The sequence below is a fragment of the Nyctibius grandis genome, chromosome W (genome assembly GCF_013368605.1).
Source record: "Nyctibius grandis isolate bNycGra1 chromosome W, bNycGra1.pri, whole genome shotgun sequence".
In the NCBI taxonomy this organism is placed as follows: domain Eukaryota; kingdom Metazoa; phylum Chordata; class Aves; order Nyctibiiformes; family Nyctibiidae; genus Nyctibius; species Nyctibius grandis.
Window position 1 is genome coordinate 5,709,263 of NC_090694.1, and position 25,731 is coordinate 5,734,993.

The window sequence follows — 25,731 nt, forward strand, 5'->3', positions numbered from 1 at the left end:
CACTCTAGCACCTCAATGTCTTTCTTGTAGTAAGGGGCCCAAAACCGAACACAGTATTCAAGGTGTGGCCTCACTAGTGCCGAGTACAGAGGGACGATCACTTTCCTTGCCCTGCTGGCCACACTATTTCTGATACAAGCCAGGATGCTGTTGGCCACCTTGGCCTCCTGGGCACACTGCTGGCTCATATTCAGCCGGCCATCGATCAACACCCCCAGGTCCTTTTCCACCAGGCAGCTTTCCAGCCACTCTTCCCCAAGCCTGTAGCGGTGGATGGGGTTGTTGTGCCCCAAGTGCAGGACCTGACACTTAGCCTTGTTGAACCTCAATGTATGTATATACAAGTAATGTATAATATTTTAAAGACACAGGTCTTTTAATCTACTGCCTTTTAATTTCTGGTAGAAATTATAAAAAATAACAGAAAAAAATTCTAGTTATACTGGAATATTTAAACAGACTCAATTCATTCTCCATTTGAATCCAGAATATTTCATGCATGTTCCAGAATAAGTATTAGCATAGGATACTAAATAAGTACAACTAGAATGTTTTAAATTCACACATTATTTTATTCCAATATATATTTCCTATGTAAAAGAGCACTTCTTTTTCCTGTTATGGATGGGAAAATTTGAAAAACATAAAGCTTAGAATGAAAACTATATTAGACTTGATAAATTATTTCACTTTAATAACCTGCAGTGTTATGAATATGGGAAAGAACCCTGAGAGTTTTACACTGACTGAACCATTAATATCATCTTGACCTCAGACTACATTGAGGATTACAGGTTTCATATATGTACATGCCAAAATTCTCCACTCAAGTTCAATATGCTCATTTTATCCAAGAAGGCAAAAAAGATGCAAATTTGGAGCACTACCTATTAAAGTCCAGCGTAGTGTAGCCAGAAATAGCATACTTTTCCTATTGTTTCTAAAAAACGGTATCGACTTTGATCCAAATAACTATTTCCTTCAAAGCCATCATTTTTGGCCTTACTACTTTGAGGATGCCAGAAGGACCAAATTAAATGCAATTACCTTTCTTACTGGCTCCTAAAGACTGATCTGAAAGAAGTAGTATAAGAAATGTGTAGCCATTCATCTGAGAAACTGGAAAATGACAGAGAGATGTACATGGACCCTTCTTGTGTAGAACCTTCTCTTTCCAAATCTTTTCCTATTCTTCTACTTCATCTTGTTTTCTTTTTATACTTTCCCGTCTTTCATTTGTTGTTTGTTGTACTATACTTGCTATTTACTCTGTCAGTCAGGTTGTGTTCCCTATTTTGTGGCATATTTTATTAATAAAGTAGAATATCTCATTGAATTCCTTTATAAAATTTGCAAAATAAATGTTTGAATAAATTTCACTACAGTGGCAGAATAGCGAGCATAATGGAACAGAAGAAAAGATAGCTGTAAGATGGTACAGAAAAGGACATGGTTGAATCCTGAAAAATCCTTTCTTCAATTGGCAAATTTTCATTGCTTATATGACTACAAAACCAATTAGCCCCAAATTATTCAGTTAAAACTTTTTTGCACTCCACTTAATAGTGATTGCTCAAAGAAACAAAGTATATTGAGCTGGTTTGTCAGAAATAAATGCTATGCCCAATCTATTAAGCCTTTTGTCTCCGGACTTGCCCTAAAAGTAAATAATCCCCAGATGTCTCTTAGAACACAGATTCAGAGCCCTGGATCTACCAACCTCCAGGAGGAAAGAATACAAATGTTTTAAATATTTTAATGAGGCAAAGTTCAAAATTGCTCAAATCCTAAACATAAAACCTCAAATGAAGAATGAATGGTCTATTTGCATAATGTCTGCCAAGGCATATGAGAATATCTTCTTCCTTCCTTGTAAACTATCTGTTGTCCAAAATAACTCCTGATTCATACAATCAAGAAAGAAAATACAGCCACAATACATCAATTATTTAAATACATTATGCTTTCAGCCCCAAAGCAGCACTGAATTATTTTTTTTCCCAAGCAATAAAGCTTTCATAAGAATTAGAGTGAGAGCCTCAAGAAACTGTTCAGATACAGCATAGAGAACAATTCAAAATGGTGATCAAATATCTCTCAAAAGCAAAAGGATGGGCTATGCTTAATGTTAAATCAAAATAAACACTCAAGTCAAACAACAATTTATATTCTTTCTGATAAATCTTCTTGTACAGGATACTTTCAGAAGGATTTAAATAATTCTACTTCCCTAAAGTAGCACAAATATTTTACACATGAATTAAATGTTCAAATTTATAGCGTGAAGTTTTAGGAGTCCAAATTATTAATGTGAATGTCTCAGCTACAGTTGGAGATTATTAAGTGAATGAACATTAATTAGTGCATGATAAATAATTAAAGTATTTTTAGCCAAAGAAAGAGGTCCCAAACGTGCAAAAAATATTAATATAAAAAGATAAGTAAAGAAGAATTTAACATAGCCCTCTAAATACGATGCTAATGTGTTTCACTAATAAAAGGAATGCCAATGAAAGATTATTTAAAAGCATTTATATAATCCTTCAGCACACTTCCAGGAGATTCTCTCATTGATAATACTGTTTCAAAGCTTTATCTAAAAAAGTATTAACAAAATATTAATGATAATCCTGCCGTTTGATTATTTTTGTTTTTAAAATCATCGATATTTCAGTGATAATTTCTCGAGTGAAATTTTGAGCAATTTCCCATAATTAAACCATACTTCTAATATTACAGTTCACCTAGAATAAAATACATTTTCTATAGTAATTCTTTTTATTTGTTTTTTTTGTATTTTTTGTATTCTGTTTATTCGTTATTAGGCTCATTAATCGTTTAAATAAAAGAAAACAGCTCCTTGCATTATGGAATGTTTACACTTCACCCTATTAAAACATTTTTTTCTAATAAATACAAGAAATTTTCTCACTTCCAGATGGAATGAAGAAAAGTGTAAATCTTTTAAAAATGAACAGGCATACAAACACAATAAGGTATATACCAAAAATATAAGCATTGTACATTTCAAGTATTTAATTATACTATCAACATAGAAAATAATCAATTTACCTGACCAGTACCAGTAGTTGCTATGCTGATTTCTGCTGTTCCTTGACCTTCATTGTGCCTCTCTCTATCATGGGAACCTGCATCATGCTTGCTTTGAGGTGCCCTCTGTTAATACAAGTGTGTGTGAAATTACATACAGAAATGAAGTACACTTTAACATTCAAAGCTCTCTAAACTATAAATGCATCAATGCTGTATCTTCACAAAGCCATTGAGTAGTGTTTTTTATTTCATAACTCTTAGCCTCAATAATTAACAGCTGAGACAGAGTGTCTTCGAAAAATTGCAAGATGAAAGCAAAGCATGTCCTCTCAGATTATAGTCCTGCAAGACAAAGGATTTGCTGTGAGACACAGAAACACCATTCTCTACCAGCTGTGCTCACATCACTATCAGAAACATAACAGAATTGGAGCAAAAAACTGTCTTCTCTGCAATGTGATCTGTGCATTTACTTGGAGACAAGGCTAGCACAGTTAAATTAAGATTCCCATTCAAACACAAACACTTTCTGGGTGAACAGAAGGGTACATGTATAGCACGCATCTTTCTACATTTCAATGACAAACAATGCAGGAGTAACCACTTTGATGCAAATAAAATTTAAATAATATGCTACTGATCAACCTAATCATATTTTATCAAAATGAATGTAAATGATACAGCAACCTAGTACAGATATATGCTCCAGTTTCTTAAGGCAATCCAATTTTTGATACAACTACATGAAAATTAAACTGTTGTCACATCCACTCAGAGAGATCACGAGATCAACACCAAAAATAGGGCTTTATATATTTCCTTAATAAAGCAAATAGAATAACTGAGCAGAATACTGTGTAAAGTGTCCAACATCATCCACTAATTTGTTTAAAATGTTCCAGTCTTTCAGAATGACATAAACCGTTCTGTCCTTGGAACTGGCTTGAAGTCTGAAATTCAAAAGGTATTACTTTATCTCCAAAGCGGGATTATTCTTATAATATTAGTTTTGATGCCAAGCCTCATTTTTCTGGCTCAGAGTCTACTACCATAACAGACAGTACTCTCTTGTATCCCTCTCATTTCATTTGCATAACTATACTTGGTTTATCAAATTCCATTTCTATGGGGCTTTACAATTTTTATGAGCAGTCCAGCCTATGACAGCATAGTCTGCTTCATCTTGCTTTATGCAAATTTCTCTGTAACATCTAGCAGAAACATACTTCTCTTCAATGTACATATACTAAAACTTCTTTTATTACCTGAAAAAATGGTGAACACACTCATACAGTACCACTGGCATGCACTCTTAATTTGTTTTATTCATATAAAAACATTAGTCTCAAATCCAGAAAATATTTAACATCCAACAGGATTTCAGAAACTATTAACTAACTGATTAAATACATGTGAAATAATAATTTAGAAATAAACATTAAAAAAATGAAATCTATACAGTTTAAGTAATGGAAGAAGATACTTCAAAGAACACAAGAACATTAAACAAAGTAATAACATGAAAAAATTGAAACTTATAATTAGCAATGTTTTCCTTAATATTATATGTTTAAGTATGGAAGATGAATAACCACAAGGCAAAACTCTCAAAATATTTTAGGAGATATAGTGTTGTTATTCTTTTAAACCTGATCTGTAGTTTTAAAACTTACCATCTCTATCAGTGTGTATGAAATTATATTGTTATTGCTGCTAATACAATGACTAAAGAAATTTTGGTTCCCAATACAACAGCAGGACCCAGTCAAGATAAGCCTTGTTGTACTATGTGCTGAATACAGGATAAGGACTCTCCCTGTCTCAAAGTACTTTCTTGAGTATAGTATAGTGAAGTAGTGAGTTTGACAAAAAATCTAGATCTAAGCCTCCAATATAACACAGGACAGAACTTTCCAAAACGTCATTAGATAACAATAATATTTAATCCCATGAAGAAAGTAGCATTCAAAGTATCTAGAGGTGAAAAGCTGAACTGTTCATTAGCAAGGCTCTGAATCACTGTGTTGCCCAGTTGATGCTATTTATATGTTATTCTTCCAATAATAGTTCCAAGTTTGGGGCCTGAGGAGTGTGGAGGGGTGTAATTTATTAAATAGTTTTGATGTATCTAGAAAACAAACAGGGATCTATTTAATTCCCTGAAAACATAAGCAGAATTCTCTCCTAAATTCTCTGTCCCTCTCTTCCCAGTCACATAAGTTTTTTCTTTACTACATGCTATTTATGAAAGAGGTGGCTTCCCATTTCCAGAAAAAGCTCTCAAAAGTATGCCGTGACAAAAAGTAGTCAACGTAACATCCAAATTAATTTATAAATATAAAGAAATTATTTACAGTTACTACCAGGGTTCACCTCACCTCACCTTAAATGCAGTCACAACATGCATAAACAAGCACATACTTTACTGTCACATGAAACATCAGCAGGGCTTGAATGTGAAACCTTCAAGTTCACAGAAAAGAATTTTTACCACTTTCGTTACTGGAGTAATTTGAAGTGAGAAGCTGTTCACTTTGTGCATACTGACCCAAAGTAGTCAACAATAGCACACAGCCAGCAGATAACTGGTATTTATTGAAAACTGATTCTTCTACTACTTCTATTCGTCTTGGGAGTCTTCCAATTTACAAGAAGGGCATGAGGGAAAACTACAGACCCGTTAGTCTAACCTCAGTACCTGGAAAAATTATGGAGAAGATCATACTGGGTGCTATTGAAAGGCATTTAAAGGACAATACAATCATCAGGCACAGTCAACATGGATTCACAAAGGGAAAGTCCTGGTTAACTAATTTAATATCCTTCTCTGACAAGGTCACCCGTCTAGTGGATGAAGGGAAGGTGGTGGATGTAGTTTTTCTGGATTTTAGTAAGGCTTTTGATACTGTCCCTCACAGCATCATTCTGGACAAGTTGTCCAACTGTGGGATGAGCAGGTACATGGTGCACTAGGTGAAGAACTGGCTGAATGGCAGGGCTCAAAGGGTTGTAGTGAATGGGGCTACATCTGGCTGGTGACTGGTCACCAGCAGTGTTCGGCAGGGCTCAAAGGGTTGTAGTGAATGGGGCTACATCTGGCTGGTGACTGGTCACCAGCAGTGTTCCTCAGGGCTCAATTCTAGGGCCAGTTCTGTTCAATATTTTTATCAATGATCTGGAGACAGGAGTTGAATGCACCATTAGCAAGTTTGCTGACAATACTAAACTGGGAGGTGCTGTTGACTCTCTCGAGGGACAAGAGGCCTTGCAGAGGGATCTAGATAGATTGGAGCGTTGGGCAATCATCAGTGGCACAAAATTTAACAAAAACAAATGCCGGATTCTGCACCTGGGATGGAGAAACACTGGACACGAGCATAGACTGGGAGAGGAGTGTCTGGAGAGCAGCCCTGCAAAAAGGGATCTGGGGGTGCTGTTTGCCGGTAAAGTCAATATGAGTCAGCAGTGTGCCCTGGCAGCCAAGAGGGCAAACCACATGCTGGGGTGCATTTAAACACAGCATAACGAGCCGGTCAAAAGAGGTGATTATCCCGCTGTATTTAGCATCGGTGCAGCCTCACCTTGAGTACTGTGTGCAGTTCTGGGCCCCACAATTTAAAAAAGGATGTGAAGTCCTTGAATGCATCCAGGGGAGGGCAACAAAGCTGGTGAAAGGGCTGGAAGGCATGTCCTATGAGGAACGGCTGAGGACTCTGGGGTTGTCTAGTTTGGAGAAGAGGAAACTGAGGGGCGACCTCATTGCTCTCTACAGCTTCCTGAGGAGGGGAAGTGGAGAGGGAGGTGCTGATCTCTTCTCCCTGGTATCCAGTGACAGGACACATGGGAATGGTTCAAAGCTGCATCAGGGGAGGTTCAGACTTGACATGAGGAAGCATTTCTTTACCGAGAGGGTGGTCAAGCACTGGAACAGGCTTCCTAGAGAGGTGGTCGATGCCCCATGCCTGTCAGTGTTTAAGAGGCATTTGGACAATGCCCTGAACAACATGCTTTAACTTTTGGTCAGCCCTGAATTGGTCAGGCAGTTGGATTAGATAATCGTTGTAGGTACCTTCCAACTGGAACTGTTCTACTCTGTTATATTCTATTCTTTATATATATATATATATATATACACACACACACATAAGGATGACTCAAATATATTTCATATCTTTTAAAAAATATATATAACATTATGGTAAATAAATTAACATTCATCTCTGTCAGACTGTGAGTTAGTGGTTATAAAGATAGCATAACCACTACAAGTATGCCCCTTCTTTGCATTATCTTCTAACACTGAAGGTAGGACTTGCAAGGTCCTGCACGTGGGTCGGGGCAATCCCAAGCACACATACAGTCTGGGCAGATAATGGATTGAGAGCAGCCCTGAGGGGAAGGACTTGGGGGTGATGGCTGATGAGAAGCTCGACATGAGCCGTCAATGTGTGCTTGCAGCCCAGAAAGCCAACCGTATCCTGGGCTGCATCAAAAGAAGTGTGGCCAGCAAGTCCCTTCCAATCCAAACTGTTCTATGATTCTATGATGACTTGTGGATGAAAATATATAGGCTACCAACCACATTAGCTAAAGAACCACAGAATGTAAACAACAAGAGACTGTAATCTCTACATGGTACAGCATCTAGAGCATTGCACATAGATGCAGTGCATTAAACAGAACGACCAATTCTGGGACATGATTTTTGAAGAACTGTGAATCAGAATGAGTGAACTATGAGTCTGTTATCTCAGAAGCTGGCTTTGTACTCATGCGTGAAGAGGCCTTAAAGACGTCCTCATTTAATCATCCCTGAAATGGATGAATAACAAAATCTCATACATGCAATCTGATGACTGCGAAGTGCAAAAGAAATATTAACATTGTTGTGGTGGGTTGACCTTGGCTGGCTGTCAGGTGCTCACCATGCTGCTCTCTCACTCCCCCTCCTCAGCAGGACTGAGGGAGAAAGTAAGATGAAAAACTCATGGGTCGAGATAAAATAAGTTTAATAAGAAAAGCAAAGGCTATGTGTGGAAGAAAAGCAAAGCAAAAAGATTTATTCTCTACTTCCCATCAGCAGGTGATGTCCAGCCACTTCCTGGGAAGTAGGGCATCAGTACACGTAGTGGTCGCTTCAGAAGACAAACACCTTCATAATGAATGCCCTCCACTCCTCCTTTCTCTTGGCTTTTATTGCTGAGCATGATGTCATATGGTATGGAATATCCTTTTGGTCAGTTTGGGTCAGCTGTTCCAGCTATATTCCCTGCCAACCTCTTGCCCACACACAGCCTAATGGCCTTTGGGGGTGGGGGTTGGAGAGGCAGCCTTGATGCTGTGCAAGCACTACTCAGCAGTAGCCAAAACATGGATGTGTTACCAACACCTTTCTAGCTACAAATACAAAGCAGAGCACTATGAGGGTTGCTATGGGGAAAGTTAACTCCATCCCAGCCAGACCCAATACAATTGATTTCTGAAAAGCCTTGCCTTGAGCTTAGTCTATGGGCCATGTTCATACTTTAGTGTACCTTTTTCCTCCTAAGCAAGCTCATTCTATGAATGGGTGTGACGGACAGAGTTTGTATGCCTTAAACAACTTGTTTGACAACTCTGGCTGGAGGAGGGTATGGGTGCTACAGAGGCCTGCAAGTCTGGCAAGAGATAAGGGCCTTGGGAACAGAACAATACCCCTGCTGTGCCTTAATTGTTGTGATTTACAACTCTGGCTGGAGGAAGAGATAAGTCCTGTGGAGGCGGGATGGTATCTTTTTCTTGGGGCCAGCCTACATGTGCAACAACTTTGCAAGGCCTCAACTACGCTTGTGCAGAAGCGGGGTCATACAGCGGACACCACGACTAGGGGATCACGACCACCAGACACCCCTTGGGGGACCACCGACTCATTTCGAGAACAATCTAAGACTACAAAGCGCAGGCGTCCCAATTAGCATGAGAAGCGAGCAGAGAGGGGAGATGTTACCACCCTCCCCTATCTCGCATGCAAATGACCTAAAGTATTTAGACCTTCTTGCTTGGGATGCTGGCGCGCACTCCCGCCCGCCACCTGAGGACCGATCCTGCAAGCGATTTACCAGAGGAGCAGCTCTGCAAGCAACTTGCCAACTCTACAGACAACTTACATCGCTGGATCCAAGGGTGGTGATCTCTCTTTTCCTCTCTCTCATAGTCTCTATCCTCTTTCTCTTTTCCTTTTCCCTTTTCTCTCTTTTCTCAATGCCTTTAGAAACCCAAGACACTTACAACCATGCAACTTTCCCTGTATTAATAAATTGTTCTTAATTTCATACCAGCATACCAGTTATTTGGTGTCGTTTCACCTTAATTTACTCCAAGGGATTTATGAACTAGTTGCGACCAGGTCGTAACAATGGGCTTTTTCATTCTAAATTTGCCTATTGAACGCTCCAAAGTGGAATCTTTCAAGTCAAAGTGAAATTGCTAGATGCAGGGAAGAAAAACTACTTCTCATGATTTATCTGCAAGGGCTTGGTAAAACTGAAATACTGTAAATCTTATTACAATCTCCCTTTCTCTCTGCTTTCTGAAGAAATCCCTTTCTCTGTAGTTCTTAAATTATAAAAGTGATCATTCTCATTAGGCATTAGCTGGGTTTAGAGCCCCTCTGTCATTCCTGAATTCTAGCATGACACTATAAAAGGAAGAGTTTTGAAGTTATGAGTATGCTTGTTTGCTTTTGTAGCAAAATGGTGAAAGACTGCAAGTGCCTATTCAGGAAGACAGGCTCCCCCCACCTTGTCACTATGCTCTAAATGCTTTTAAAGTAAACAGGAACTATCAATTGTTAATTTCCCTGTATTTACTAGTAGAAAAAAAGACACATCTCTCAGTGTGACATTTGCAAGAATAGTAGGCCTTGATTCTTTTTGCTAAGATAACCAATTACAAATAATTTTACGTAGTCCTTTGTAAAAATTAGTTGCAAAAGTAGTCCCCTGTGTATTTATTAGGAATAATGTCTTTTTCAGGCAAAGGACTCTTTTTTTGTTTTCATAATATTCCTGTGCCTTATTATTTTCTGTGTGTTGAAAACTGCAGATAAACTATTATTTTCTTAGATACCAAAAAATGTTTATTTCACCGTAACTTCACAGTACGTACAAAAACTATATACATACAGGTGTAAGAATGTAGTAAGATCAAGAGAATAATGTAATGAACAAAACCAAGAAACCATAAGATTGAAAATATCTTGTTACAGTTAAGTCATAAAGGAGAAAAAAAAAAAATCTTGTAAGTCAAATCATTAAGAGAACTCCTATCCATCACAGTGCTTTATCAAAATAGTTTAAAGTTTGCTGAGCACAGTCTCTGAACAGAATAAATTATCTGCAGCAACACTGTCTAATGGAAACACTTCACATATTTCAAATGACAGATATTATGATAGAAAGGCCTGGACCACTATGACAAATTAAACCACCGTATTAAATACTTGCTAAGAAAATATTGTGGGGTTTGGGTTTTTATAACGCAATTTCAGATTTGTACTTGACAGCCAAACATTCTATCTTTGGAGGGGACTAACTCTATAGTGGATTGCAAATCTTATTAAAATTTCACTAAATATATACTAGAAGTCTCATGAATATGGAAGGTAGTATCACTTGTAGGCAAATTACCTCAAACTTTTTCTAATAGCATTTACAGGAGTTAGTAACTTTACCAAACCTTTAAAACGTCTTAAAAGTTTCTTTACTGATTTATCTCCCAAAGCTATTTTCTATGGTACAATATTATATTTTGTCATATACTACAATATATATTACACTTAGATTCCGCAATTAGCGGCCAATTAAATCAGTAGACAAGCTATGATATTTAATAATAAATATTTATAAACATAAGGAGCACATTCAAGTTGAGTATTGCTATATTAGGCACAGTATAAAAATATCATGAATGCTTCATGTTTATATGAAGCACCACATCCCCCTGCAGAATAGGTATGAGGTACTGGAGCCTGAGCGTCTTCCTGAGCGTCAGGAAGACACAAATTTAGGTGAAAGACCCTCTACGGGGCTATGTAAACAGAAGAAACCAACTAGGAGGGTTGCAACCAGCTCCAAAACGGAGAAAAGAAAAGTAATTGTTATAGGCGACTCCCTGCTAAGGGGAACGGAGGGCCCCATATGCAGGCCAGATCCAACTCACAGGGAAGTCTGCTGCCTCCCTGGGGCTCAGGTAAGGGATGTTGCCAGGAGGCTTCCTGAACTGGTGAGGCCCTCTGACTACTACCCACTATTAGTATTCCAGGTGGGTAGGGATGAGATTGAAGAGAGAAGTCCCAGGGCAATCAAAAGGGACTTCAGGGCCCTGGGGCGTTTGGTAAAGGGGGTAGGTGCGCAGGTGATATTCTCCTCAATTCCTTCGGTGTTTGGTGAAAATAGGGAAAAGACTATGAAAGTACAACAGATTAATACGTGGCTAAGAGACTGGTGCCGTAGGAGGGATTTTGAGTTTGTTGACCACAGGGTGGCTTTCATGACACCGGGCCTGCTTATGCCGGATGGGGAACAGCTGAATCAGAAGGGGAAAAGGGTTATGGCCCAGAAGTTGGCAGGGCTGATCAAGAGGTCTTTAAACTAGGTTCGATGGGGGAGGGGGATAAGATCACAAATGAACCTAGGGGTGACAGGCCTGCGTTGGGGGCAAGGCCGCTAGCCCAGCTGAAGTGCGTTTACACCAATGCACGCAGTATGGGCAACAAACAGGAAGAGCTAGAAGCCACTGTACAGCAGGAAGGTTATGATGTGGTTGCCATCACAGAAACGTGGTCGGATGACTCTCATGACTGGAGTGCTGCTATGGATGGCTATAAGCTCTTTAAGAGGGACAGGCGAAGCAGGAGAGGCGGTGGGGTAGCACTGTATGTTAGGGAGTGCTTGGACTGTGTTGAAATTGAGGAAGATGGTGAGGATGACAAGGTTGAATGTTTATGGGTGAAGATCAGGGGGAAGGTTGGCAGGGCGGACATTACGGTGGGAGTCTGTTATAGACCACCCAACCAGGATGAGCAGGCGGACAAGGCGTTTTACAAGCGGCTGTCGGAAGCCGCCCGGTCACCGGCCCTTGTACTCGTGGGTGACTTCAACTTGCCGGATGTCTGCTGGAAATACAACATGGCAGAGAGGAAGCAATCTAGGAGGTTCCTCGAATGTGTGGAGGACAACTTCCTCATGCAAGTGGTAAATGAGCCCACTAGAGGAGGGGCCCTGCTTGACCTGTTGTTTGTGAACAGAGAAGGACTAGTGGGAGATGTGAGGGTCGGTGGCCGTCTTGGGAGTAGCGACCACGAAATGTTAGAGTTTTCGATAGTGGGGGAAGTAAGGAGGGGCAAGAGTAGAACTTCTGCCTTAGATTTCCGGCGGGCTGACTTGAGCCTGTTTAAGAGGCTGGTGGACCGAGTCCCTTGGCAATCGGTCCTGAAGGGCAAAGGAGTCCAGGAAGGCTGGACATGCTTCAAAAGGGAATTGTTAAATATTCAGGAGCAGGCTGTCCCGGTGTGTAGGAAGGCAAGCCGTCGGGGAAAAAGACCGACTTGGTTAAACAGAGAACTTAGGCTAGAACTTAAGGAAAAAAAAGAGAACCTACTTGCTCTGGAAGAAGGGTCGGGTAACTTGGGAGGTCTATAGGGATGTTGCCAGGTCGTGTAGGGAGAAGATTAGAAGGGCCAAAGCTCAATTAGAGCTTGATTTGGCTGCTACAGTCAAAGATAACAAAAAAAGCTTTTACAAATACATCAACAGCAAAAGGAGGGTCAAGGAGAGCCTCCACCACTTGCTGAATGAGGAGGGTAGTGTAGTGTCAGGGGATGAGGAAAAGGCAGAGGTGCTCAATACCTTCTTTGCCTCGGTCTTTAATGTCAAGACCGGTTGTCCTCAGGAGACTCGGCCCCCAGAGCCTGAAGTTAGGGATGGGGGGCTGTGTGAACCTCCCATAATCCAGGAGGAGACGGTTAGTGACCTGCTGTGCCAGTTGGACACCCACAAGGCTATGGGCCCGGATGGGATTCACCCCAGAGTAATGAAGGAACTGGCAAATGAACTTGCCAAACCACTCTCTATTATCTACCGACAGTCCTGGTTAACTGGAGAAGTTCCAGCTGACTGGAAATTAGCAAATGTAACTCCCATCTACAAGAAGGGTCGGAAGGATGATCCAGGGAACTATAGCCCTGTCAGCCTGACCTCGGTGCCAGGCAAGGTGATGGAACAGATCATCCTGAGTGCCATTACACGGCACATGCAGGACAATCGGGGCATCGGGGCCAGCCAACATGGATTCATGAAAGGCAGGTCCTGCTTGACCAACCTGGTCTCCTTCTATGACCAAGTGACCCGCTTAGTAGATGAGGGCAGGGCTGTGGATGTAGTCTATCTAGACTTCAGTAAGGCATTCGACACTGTCTCCCACAGCATCCTCCTGGACAAACTGGCTGCCTGGGGCTTGGATGGGTGGACTCTTTGATGGGTTAAAAACTGGCTGGATGGCCGAGCCCAGAGAGTGGTGGTGAATGGGGCAAAGTCCAACTGGCGGCCGGTCACTAGCGGTGTTCCTCAGGGCTCAGTTCTGGGGCCAGTGCTGTTCAATATCTTTATAGATGATCTAGACGTAGGGATTGAGTGCACCCTCAGCAAATTTGCAGATGACACCAAGCTGGGTGGCAGTGTCGATCTGCTGGAGGGGAGGAAGGCCCTACAGAGGGATCTGGACAGGTTAGATAGATGGGCCGAGACCAACGGCATGAGGTTCAACAAGAACAAGTGCCGGGTCTTACACTTTGGCCACAACAACCCCATGCAGCTCTACAGGCTGGGGGAAGAGTGGTTAGAAAGCAGCCCGGTGGAAAGAGACCTGGGGGTGCTGATCGACAGCCAGCTAAACATGAGCCAGCAGTGTGCCCAGGTGGCCAAGAAGGCCAATGGCATCCTGGCCTCTATTAGGAATAGTGTAGCCAGCCAGTCTAGGGAAGTGATCGTCCCTCTGTACTCTGCACTGGTGAGGCCGCACCTTGAATACTGTGTCCAGTTCTGGGCCCCACACTTTAAGAAAGATGTTGAGGTGTTGGAGCGAGTCCAGAGGAGGGCGACCAAGCTGGTGAAGGGTCTGGAGGGTCTGACCTACGAGGAACGGCTGAGGGAGCTGGGGTTGTTTAGCCTGGAGAAGAGGAGGCTCAGAGGTGACCTTATTGCAGTCTACAACTACCTGAAGGGAGGTTGTAGTGAAGTGGGAGTTGGCCTCTTCTCCCGGGCAACTAGCGATAGGACAAGAGGACACAGCCTCAAGCTTCGCCAGGGGAGGTTCAGGTTGGACATTAGGAAGAATTTCTTTACAGAAAGGGTTATTAGACATTGGAATGGGCTGCCCAGGGAGGTGGTGGAGTCACCATCTCTGGCTGTGTTTAAGAAAAGACTGGACATGGCACTTAGTGCCATGGTCTAGTTGACATGGTGGTGTCAGGGCAACGGTTGGACTCGATGATCCCTGAGGTCTCTTCCAACCTGGTTGATTCTGTGATATTTTTCAGTTAAATGGACATTGCAATATGACTGCTACTACCTTTCTTCTTGCACCAGGCAATTTCAGAACTAGATCCAGTTGCTACCCAGATGTGCTGGTTTTGGCTGGGTAGAATTAATTTTTTTCCACAGTAGCTAGTATGGGGCTATGTTTTGGATTTGTGCTGGAAACAGGGTTGATAATAGAGAGATGTTTTCATTGTTGCTGAGCAGTGCTTACACAGAGTCAAGGCCTTTTCTGCTTCTCACACCACCCCACCAGCGAGTAGGCTGGGGGTGCACAAGAAGTTGGTAGGGGACACAGCCAGGACAGCTGACCCCACCTGGCCAAAGGGATATTCCATACCATACGCATCATGCTCAGCATGTAAAGCTGGGGGAAGAAGGAAGGGGGCAGCATTTGCCTTCCCAAGTAACCGTTATGTGTGATGGAGCCCTGCTTTCCTGGAGATGGCTCTAAACCCCTGCCTGCCGATGGGAAGTAGTGAAGGAATTCCTTATTTTGCTTTGCTTGCATGTGTGGCTTTTGCTTTACCTATTAAACTGTCTTTATCTCAATCCACGAGTTTTCTTACTTTTACCCTTCTGACTCTCTCCCTCATCCCACCGGGGGGAGTGAGCAAGCAACTGTGTGGTGCTTAGTAGCCAGCTGGGGTTAAACCATGACACCACAGGAGATGGCCATCCTTTGGCAAAATGATTTAAAACACACTATGTAGTATTAATAGGTGTGTAGTTACTCCCTCAACCACCAGTACCCCATTAACTCTGTCCTAAAATGTGTAAATGTACAACCAACCCATCCAGAAGCTTTATTGATAAGACGCACAAGAAAATTTTGATATATTAAAGAACTTCCATGTATTCAGAGGCCAAATAAGAGAAAGGACTGGAGTGAAGAACTGAGACAAAAACTACTCTGAGTCCTTGAGGAGAGTCCAAAATACTGTGCTATTTTTTCCAGAATAAGAGAGAAAAAAATCTGTAATGAGAAAGCAATGGTAACACAGCAGTCAGTTATTTAAGGCTATTCAGACTAAGTTCATACCACTTGTACTACAGTATCAGACATATTTAACTAATTTTGAAAATTAGTAAAATTCTTCTCTTGAGAGTACCATATCTTATAGTACTTCTCTGCCAGTAAATTACCTTCTCCTTGAGGTTGTGTACCTCCTCAATTGGCTGACCAACTCATTCTTCTCCTTTCAGCACTACTCTACAACTTTTTAAGTGCCTGTACCCAGGTACCCACCAAATTGCTCTTCAAAATGTATCCCCATCCCTTTTCTGAAACTCATCATCAGACTAGCCTTATGTGGCATAATATTTTTCTCTACCAAAAGGTTCTTATTTCCAGAACTGTGTCCACACTACTGGACTGCAATCTGAGATGTCAAGGGAGCAGATATGAATGAGGTGTTGCACACTCGAATGCAACTATAGGGAGGTTGTAAGGCAATATGTGGTAAAGGCATAGAGAAAGGACTTTCAACTATTGAACTGCTTAGTTTCCCTACTAAGGAAGCTGACAGCTGTTTGATAATGTGATAGTGAACTGCTTTCACAGTGGTGTGCATGCACAGATGCCTCATTTTACAATTTTACCTCCAAAAGTTATCATTTTAGTCAACTGTGACCTCCTTATAAATTGATTGAAACTTAGGTGGTAAAAAGGCAATTTTATCACCTGATGGTGACAACATAGTTACCACCATAGGTGACAGTTGATTTCCTTATCCCTAACTATGGTCTCATCAGAATGAATTACAGATTTCAAGTCCAACTTCTCTCTAAACTTCGAGTAAATAAATAAATACAAATCAGATCACTAATAATAAATTGGGCATTTTTTGTTCAGAAGCATTTTGAAAGCTTTCATAACACATTTTTTGAAAATATCCTCAAATTGTTTTGAAAACTATACTAGTTATATCTGTCCAATAACAAACAAGACATTCTATGCCAAGAAAACCTGTACATTAGATTGGTAATTTTTGTGCTTTCCTCTTATTTTACTGAAAAGATACATCAACTTTAATATTGAACGGTGGAACAAAAAAAAAGTAAATGAAATGTATTTTCATTCTGAAATAAAGATGCACATCTTGGTCTAAATGTCACATGACAAGAGTACCACTGATTTTAGAGAAAACTACAAACATTATGCAAAGAAACATCTTGTAGAGTTATCTGAAAATAAAAAATTATACTGTAATAATATTGCTCACTAAAAGTCCATGGCAGAACATGGACAAGGCTCTGACCTTCCTGGACTATAGTCCTAGGCTTTAAATACAGAAGAGTATCCTCTTTTCTTATCACTGTCCCATTCCCCTTCTATTCAATGCCCTGAATTTAGCCAAGTCCTACATACTGTGTAGTAAAGACTAAATGTATTTAACAAGTGTATCATATTTACACTAAAGGAGGCTATGTTGTTTTACACTGCTAACTTTTCAGTATTAAGCAATTTTATTATTTTTAATATATTTTTGCTTTATTTAAAAATAAGTATGTCTTATACCATCTGGGAAAACAGAAATACCATCATAGGTAACCTTATCAATCCACACTGGTCACTGGCCAGGTCAGTAACAAATACCTTGAAAATCCAAAGCACTAATCAGCATGATTTGCTTTAAAAGAATGTCTGTGAACAGGAAGAGGCTATTATCCAAGATACAGAGAAAACAGCTCAGTAAAAAGGATGTTAAAACTTTTTGCAAACTATTGACAAATGACTGCTGGAGAATAAGAATCCTAGTTTCTTTTTCTGGTTGAAGAATAAAGTTGTCTCCAGACTACATACTTGACATTTAAATATATTAATTCAAAAAAAGGTTTATAGCTAATAGAGGAGCTCATTATTTTAGAAACAAGCTTTAATAGATGCAATCTACTGTATCTCCTCAATTAAGGTTACTTGAGAAAGGGAGGAAAGATATGTAATTTTGCTAAAAATTACTTATGAAATGCACAGAGTTTAATTTCATAAAAAAACCTAGAGATTAAATCTTATAATTGCCTATTTCTGACATCTACCAGATTGCACCTTCCCTGTGGTTGCTATATACCTCTGCAACAATTTCTATCCATACAACATAAAAGTTTTATTAGGAAACTGGAAGCCTGACACACTGCCTCCTGACACCCTGCCCCTGACTGATATTGGCAGCATAGGCAGGATGCCACCCACATTATTCACATAAGGTATGATTCTCTCAAATCACACTGCCATTGGTGGAGCCAAGGGGCGGCATGACTCTTAACCGCATTCAAAAGGCATTTCCACAACTGGCTGTTGCTGCCAGATTACCCAGACACCAAGTGTCCCTGGCAGTCCACCAGAGCCAGGGCATCACTTATGATCCTGCACATGCTGTCAGTGATTGGGTGAGTCACTGTATGGGTGCATTGTTGCTCATCTTTCCTACTGCCTCAATAAAGCTTTCTTTTATAACGTCTTGTCAGACTCCATTACTGTTCGGACCACAAAGCCTGATGCTATTGTCATTTAATTCAGTTGCTTAATGCAACTGTGCAAGTCTGCTAGTCCGATTTTAGGAGACTTATACAAACCAAAGTAGGAAATATTTTACTATGAAAGCATAAGTCACTTCCTCCAAAAAATCAAATCTGTGTTTTACCACAAGTAAGTGTGCTGACAGAATTAAATGAAAAGGTTAGGAAAATAAACTGATAATTTAATTCTCCAAAATGTTTAGTGATTTTTAAAAGCAGAAATCAAGGGCATAAATCAAAAAATTGCAGCTGGACTGGCTAACATGTCAAAAGACTACTGTCAGCTTCACTTATAATACCAGGTTTTCCCCCAAAAACTGGAACTGTGAAATAATTTATTTTCTACCGTGGGAAAAATCTCTATCCCTTAATAATTCAAAAGTTGTCCTGAACTTTCACAATAGTTATTTTGGGCAAAGACAAACAATAAAATATTCAGGTCCAACATACAATTTACAGTTAATTTACAAGTATGAGAAAGAGTTAAGCTTGTAAATTAATTTCCACTGTGAGTGCAGCTATGTTAATGACAATTACTATTATGGACTTTGCCATTTACAGGAAACATTATCTTGTACTTCTTAATATAGAACCCAATACTTAAACACTAAAAATATGCAAGGCTTCTCTAATGAAGTCTGACAGAAACTATATTCGCTCTTTTTTTCTTATCTCAAAAGATAAGCAAACCATGAAGCTGCTTATCAGAGATTCATATTTAGAAAGACATGCAAAACTGTTATAATTATTTGCTAAAAATCAATGCTCAGCCTTTATAATACATTGCACTTTGACCTTTTTATTGAAATTGCTAGTTAAACTTTTAACTGATATATAATTATTAAAATTCAACAGTAGCATAAAGAATATTACAAGTTTTCCACCCTCAGTTCATTGCTAACAGAGCAAGTAACATGCTACCAAATTTTATTCCCAAGGCAGCTACAGCCTACAAATATCGACTAATTTATGAACCATGACATCACTTGCTAATACAAATAGTGTTGCCCACCAATAAACTCGTTTAAGTAGATTTGCTTTTTTAAAAAGATACATATTCTAATCAAAAGGCGGCAAGAAATTGCTCACTAACCTCTGCTTCAGCTGCTTGTGATTGCAGGAGCTGTTGTATACAAAGAATGTCCTTCTCTATTTGTTGAATCCTCATCACCCTTACCTGAAATGAATGTATTTTCATGTTTGATTTTTTAAAAAAAATTCCTTATACTTTCTGTATAGAATGACAATGAGAAGAGTTCATTGCAAATATAGCTGACTGCAAAACAGAACTACTTCATTCATGTGGTAATTCCACAAATGTTCTTGACAATAGAAAAACAGGCATGACTGCAAACATTCAAAATATAATGGGTAGTTGGGTTTTTAATAAAAATGACACTAATTTGGATATAATATTGTCACACAGTACAAGCCCAGGTATAGAAAAATATTTCAGTAAATTTGCACAATTTTCCTATTTCTGAAACTGACATTCTATGCAGGTTTTTAGCAAATTATTTCATTTTCATCTCAAATATTAGACTTCTACTTGCCTTACAGAGATTTGAGAGATTTATATTTGCAGTGTGTTTTGAAGGTATAAAATCCTTAATGCCTTCAATTATTTTCAGTTACTATGATGACTTGGGAAATTTGCCTATGCACAGTCTATGAATATTTTCTGTTCCTACAAATTCCAAAGAATTTACAGGGTTAGTAAAAAGAAAACTACATACTGCTTCTTTGGTTTGTCTGGGATTTTATAGATATTTCTGATGCGAGTCTTTTATAGCTATATTGACACTTCCCACTGCAATCGTTCTGTGGTTAGTAAATGGAATGTTGAAAATCCGAACTTTACAGGATACATATACTCCATGTAAGTTATACTGTGCAGCACAGGATGCATTATGAATCTGTGAAACAATAAGTGAATGCAATAAGTGATATATCCCTCTATCAGCTTGCTAATAAATTGGCATAATTTGACTTTAAAAGTGGGCAGAAAATAATTAGCCCAATAATATCAGGACAGAAACAAAACACTGAACTGTTTAAATAGGATTTTTTTTTTGTATGATGGATAGCTTAAAAAATGAATGCACAGTTAAAAAAAAAAAAAATCCTGATCATTTTACCTGAATAACATTTACCGTGCTATACTAAAAGAAGAAAGGCTTTGTGAATCTAGTGGACACTGCAAGGATCAGCATTATAACCAGCCTTATTTAACATTTTTATAATCTGAAAATGGAAATAAGATAAACTTTAAAAAAAGCTGCAAATGCCAAGAATACACTTGTAAATTGTAATAGAAACACAACATAATCTAGAAATTTTAGAAACACAGAAAAAAATATAATCACAAAGAACAAAATGAATTTTTTAAACATGCAGGATAATAAGCTGAGGGAAAAGCAACCTAAACACAACACTTAGTGGAGTTACAAATAGTAAACTATAAATTAGATATTTGTAAAGCAAAGTATCAGGAAAAAAGGCCAATAAAATTTGAAAGCTACACACACAAAAGCCTCAGCACAATATGATAAATTCAGATAATTCATTCCCCTTCTCCCTTGCATCAGGAAATTCTTAAGTATTAGATAATAAAAATATATTACTGGGAAAAACTATACATTGGTGAGATGATGCATGACTGACATAACACATCTTGCCTTTTAGTCTTTAAGAATGACTTACATTTTCCCCAAACTGAGTTTCTTTCTGTTTAACTGGTAATTTATTTCATAAAGGGCATTGATAGAAACTGAGTATATGTATATATACAACTAAAAGCAGGTGGGTTTTTTTGCAATAAAAAAAACAAGTAAAGATTATATGATTTGTCCAGTATCAATGATGAAGTTCTCAAAAGGACAACAATTCAGTCCATATCTCTCAAACTTTAGTCCAAAGGTTTAAACATCAGAACATTCTTTTCTCTACTTATTCATTATTTATATTACAGGGGACTTGAGGAAATCCATCAACCATTTTGCACCAAACACTGTACAAGCAGAAAAAAGAACGCATTTCCTGACCCAAAGGGTTTACAGTCCAAAGACAAACATACAACAGTAGAGGCATACAGTCAAAGAAGTACCAGGAATCAATAGTGGTAAGTTGGATGAACAGCAATGAAAACTGTAAGAACCTTATTTAATTTGTTCAATAATGAATCTGAAATGAGCGTAAAGTCAGTAAATCACTGAATGAAGACAAATTATACTTTTTGCTATGTAAACACAAAATAACAAAGTCAAAATAAGCATAGCAGTAGGAATAATGCTGAGCTTTACTTAGATGAAGATAAGGGGAAGGCAAAAAAGGTCAAGAAAATGTCCATGTTAACAGATGTCTTAAAACAGACCTCAGATTTGCATGGCCAGAAGGTCAAGGAAGGTGATTCTGCCCCTCTAGTCCATGCTGGTGAGACCCCACCTGGAGTACTGCATCCAGCTCTGGAGTCCTCAGCACAAGAAAAACATGGACCTGTTGGAGCAGGTCCAGAGTAGGGTGACAAAGATGATCAGAGGGATGGAACACCTCTCCTATAAGGAAAGGGTAAGAGAGTTGGGGCTGTTCAGCCTGGAGAAGAGAAGGCTTCAGGGAGACCTTATTGCAGCCTTCCAGTACCTAAAGAGGGGTTATAAGAAAGATTGGGACACACTTTTTAGTAGGGCCTGTAGCAATAGGACAAGGGGTAATGGTTTTAAACTAAAAGAGGGTAGATTTAGATTAGATATTAGGAAGAAATTCTTTCCTGTGAGGGTGGTGAGACACTGGAAGAGGTTACCCAGAGAGGTGGTAGATGCCCCACCCCTGGATACATTCAATGTCAGGTTGGCCAGGGCTTTGAGCAACCTAATCTAGTTGAAGATGTCCCTGCTCATTGCAAGGGGGTTGGACTAAATGACCTTTAAAGGTCTCTTCCAACCCAAAACATTCTATGATTAAAAAGTCAAAACATTTAATATTATAGAAGACTAATGGTTCTAAACCACATAATAAGAAAAATATTAAATAAACAATAATTTTATATTTTAATTATAATAATTTTACACAAATATTCTATTTATTAATTTATTTATTATTTATTTTAGAAAACATTATCTCAGTGCTCTGCATTATGTGAACATGTCTTCGTTTAGCCCAGACCCAGGGCTAAACAATAACAGTTTTTCCTCTCACCCAATATCCCTTCCCCAACCAAGGAAGGAAATTGGGAAAAAGAGGGAGACTCGTGGGTTAAATTTAACCAGATTTAATAAAAACAAGCAGCCAATATCAATGATGACACAAAAGACACAAAAGCATACTTAGCTACAGAGTTGTAGCAGCCTGTTCTAGGAATACCAATCATTGACAAGGAGGAAAAAACCAAAACCAACCCAACCCAACCTCTCCCCAGCAAGCCCTCCCTTTTACAGTGGACTTGATTGTTAATGATATAGAATACACCTGTGGGACAGCCTGGGTCAGCTGCCCTGGATTTAACTGCTGAGGGCCTTGATCACCATGGCTGGCCACAAACTGAAACCAAATCCCAATGAAACCAGGACAGCATTCCACCCCTTATTCTATATCATTTACATCAAGTTACTACTATTTTCCCCATCCCTCAACATATATACACATCCACATATACACACAGATATTCTCTCCAGTCCATGGGCCATCTCTCCAAGAAGTCCATAGAATCAATTCAGTCCAAATCCTTTGGTTCTATTTCTCATCATAGTCTCTCAGGGCAGGAAAAAACATTGGTGTGGGATTCACTCAGTTGGCAAATTGGGCCCAGGCCTCAATACGGTGTCGTGGACTGGTGAAGTTGGATACAACAAGATGATGTATTGCATCTTGATCTTGCAGCTGGTGTATCTAGTGCAGCCCATGTTCAAGGTCTGGGGTGATTCTTACTGTGATAAATGACACTTAGCATCATACAGGTCAAGTTATTGGCTACTTTCGCCCAGAATCAAATCTCCTTGGGGTACACATTTAACTTCCCCATCCTCCTGCATCATCCACCACGTGCACCCAGGTCCTTGAGCAAAAGCAATTCCATACGTAGGTTTGCCTTTGCTCGAGGCAGGAGTAATCCAAACTGTTTTCCCCAACATATTTCTTGCATGAACCACAGGGACTTTATCCCCCTCTACAGTGCACAACAGTTCGGATTGAGCAGGACCAGCCCGGTTGACAGATCCCCTAGTATTAACTAACCAGGTGGTCTTTGCTAAGTGTTCATCCCAGTTTTTGAATGTCCCATCACCCATTGCTTTCAGTGTTGTCCTCAACAGTCCATTACATCATTACACTTTCCCGGCAGTGGGTGCATGGTAGGGGATGTGATATATCCCTTCAATACCATGCTCTTTAGCCCAGGTGTCTATGAGGCTATTTCAGAAATGAGTCCCCTTGTCTGACTCGATTCTTTCCAGAGTGCCATGTCACCACAAAATCTGCTTCTCAAGGCCCACAATAGTGTTACGGGCAGTAGCATGAGGCAAGGGGCATGTTTCCAACCAGCCAGTACTTGCTTCCACCATCATGAGCACAAAGCACTTGCCTTGGTGGGTTCGTGGAAGCGAAATGTAATCAATCTGCCAGGCCTCTCCATACTTACATTTCAGCCATCACCCTCCACATCACAGTGGTTTTAGTTGTTTGGCTTGTTTAATTGCAGCACAAGTGTCACGTTCATGGATGACCTGTGTGATAGTATCCATGGTCAAATCTACCCCTTGGTGATGGCCCCATCTCTATGTGGCATATCTGCCTTAATGGCAGATGTATTATGGGCCCACCGAGCTAAAAAAATAATCACCTTTATGCTGCCAGTCCAGGGACACTTTGATCTACTTGGAACACTTTGACCTTTGACATTTAGCAGCTTGATCCACCTGTTAGTTGTTTTGTTGTTCCTCAGTGGCTCATCTCTTGGGGACGTGAGCATCTATGTGACCCCTTGGTCACAGGCCCATCTGTATATGTTGCATCTCTGCCTTGATGGCCCGATGTATTATGGGCCCACCGAGATAAAAATAGTTCACCTTTATGCTGCCAGTCCAGATCTACTTGAGCCACTTGAATCTCACCAGCTTGATCCACCTGCTGGTTGTTTTGTTGTTCCTCAGTGGCTCGACTCTTTGGTACGTGAGCATCTACGTGACATACCTTCACATAACCAGCTTCTCTCATCGGGTAACTATATCCTGCCATAATGCAGTTGCCCAGGTGGGTTTGCCTCTGCATTGCCAGTTGTTTTTCTTCCAGTGCTTCAGCCATCCCCACAGGGCATTTGCTACCATCCATGAGTCAGTATACAGGTAGAGTACTGGCCCTTTTTCTCAATCAGCAATGTCTAGAGCCAGGTGAACAGCTTTTACTTCTGCATACTGACTCCACTCACCTTCTCCCTCAGCTGCTTCTGCCACTTGTGTCCTGGTTTGGCCTAAACCAGGCCAATTTTCCTTTCAGTGATTTTTACTTTCAGCTAAGTCTCCTCTAAGTAACTGCACTTTCTGAAACTAACTGCATGTTTTGCAGACAGTGTCTGCTTCCAGGTCTGATAACGCTCGAAGTTTGTAGTTATCACTGAGGCACCAGTAGGGATGTTGTGCAGAAAGGCTCTTGCTGTACTTGTTCTTAGAGAAAACCAAGGTCACTGCTGAATTCCTCACTGCTTACGAGTGAAGAGCCGAAGGGGGGTCGCAGCTGCAGGGGGGAGCGGACAGGGCAGGTGACCCAAAATTGACCAACTAGGGTATTCCATCCCATACACGTCATTCTCGGTATAAAGCGGGGGGATCACGAGGGTCTGGCGCCTCTTGCTCTTTCTGCTATGGCCGGTGTCCAAAGAGGACTCCGTCTGTTTTCCTGCTGCCCCCGATCCCGATCCGTGCATTCCTGAATCCAGCTCTCGACCGTCGCTGGGCCCAGCCTGGGCCTTCCCGGAGCCTGCCCTGCAGTGCCGGTGGTGACGTGGCTGACTTCAGGGGAGCTCAATCTTGGTTTTGTACATATATTTGTATATATTTGATTATTTCTATTATTATTATTATACTCTTTTTCATTATTATAGTTTATTAAAACTGTTTTAATTTTCCAACCCAGAAGTCTCTCTCCCTTTTCCCTTTCCCTTTCCCTCTGGGGGGAGGGGGGGGATAACAGAGCATCTGCCACAGGTTTAAGAGCCGGCCCAGCTTTAAACCGTGACACACTTGTCACATAGGACTCTACACAGCAGCTTTTGACCTTCGCTGCTTGCCTACAATACGAAAAGATCCATCAGTGACCAAGGCATGATACTTCTCATTCTCCGACAGTCTATTGTATGGTGGGGCCTCTTCAGCGCGCATGACCTCCTCCTCTGGCAACATTCCAAAATCTTTGCTTTTGGGCCTGTCCATGATTACTTCCAAAATTACCGGGCAATTGAGGTTCCCTATTCGGGCCCGCTGAGTAATCAATGCAACCCACTTACTCCATGTATCATCAGTTGCATGATGTGTAGAGGGGGTCTGTCCTTTAAACATCCAGTTCAACACTGGCAATATGGGTGCCAGAAAGAGCTGTG

The 25,731-nt window shown here is 40.3% G+C and overlaps 1 protein-coding gene across 2 annotated transcripts in view; it reads right to left on the minus strand.

The window, feature by feature from the left end:
* Positions 1-25,731, minus strand: part of LOC137675690 (adenomatous polyposis coli protein-like) — a 256,623-nt gene that overhangs the window by 24,535 nt on the left and 206,357 nt on the right. Inside the window, exons 7-8 of one of the 2 annotated variants that reach the window (XM_068421864.1) lie at positions 19,240-19,323; positions 3,073-3,177 (exon numbers count right to left, since the gene is read on the minus strand). In XM_068421864.1, the coding sequence (XP_068277965.1) occupies positions 3,073-3,177; positions 19,240-19,323 (189 nt within the window). The remainder of the gene's footprint in view (positions 1-3,072; positions 3,178-19,239; positions 19,324-25,731) is intronic. The other variant, XM_068421865.1, reaches the window with a different exon arrangement.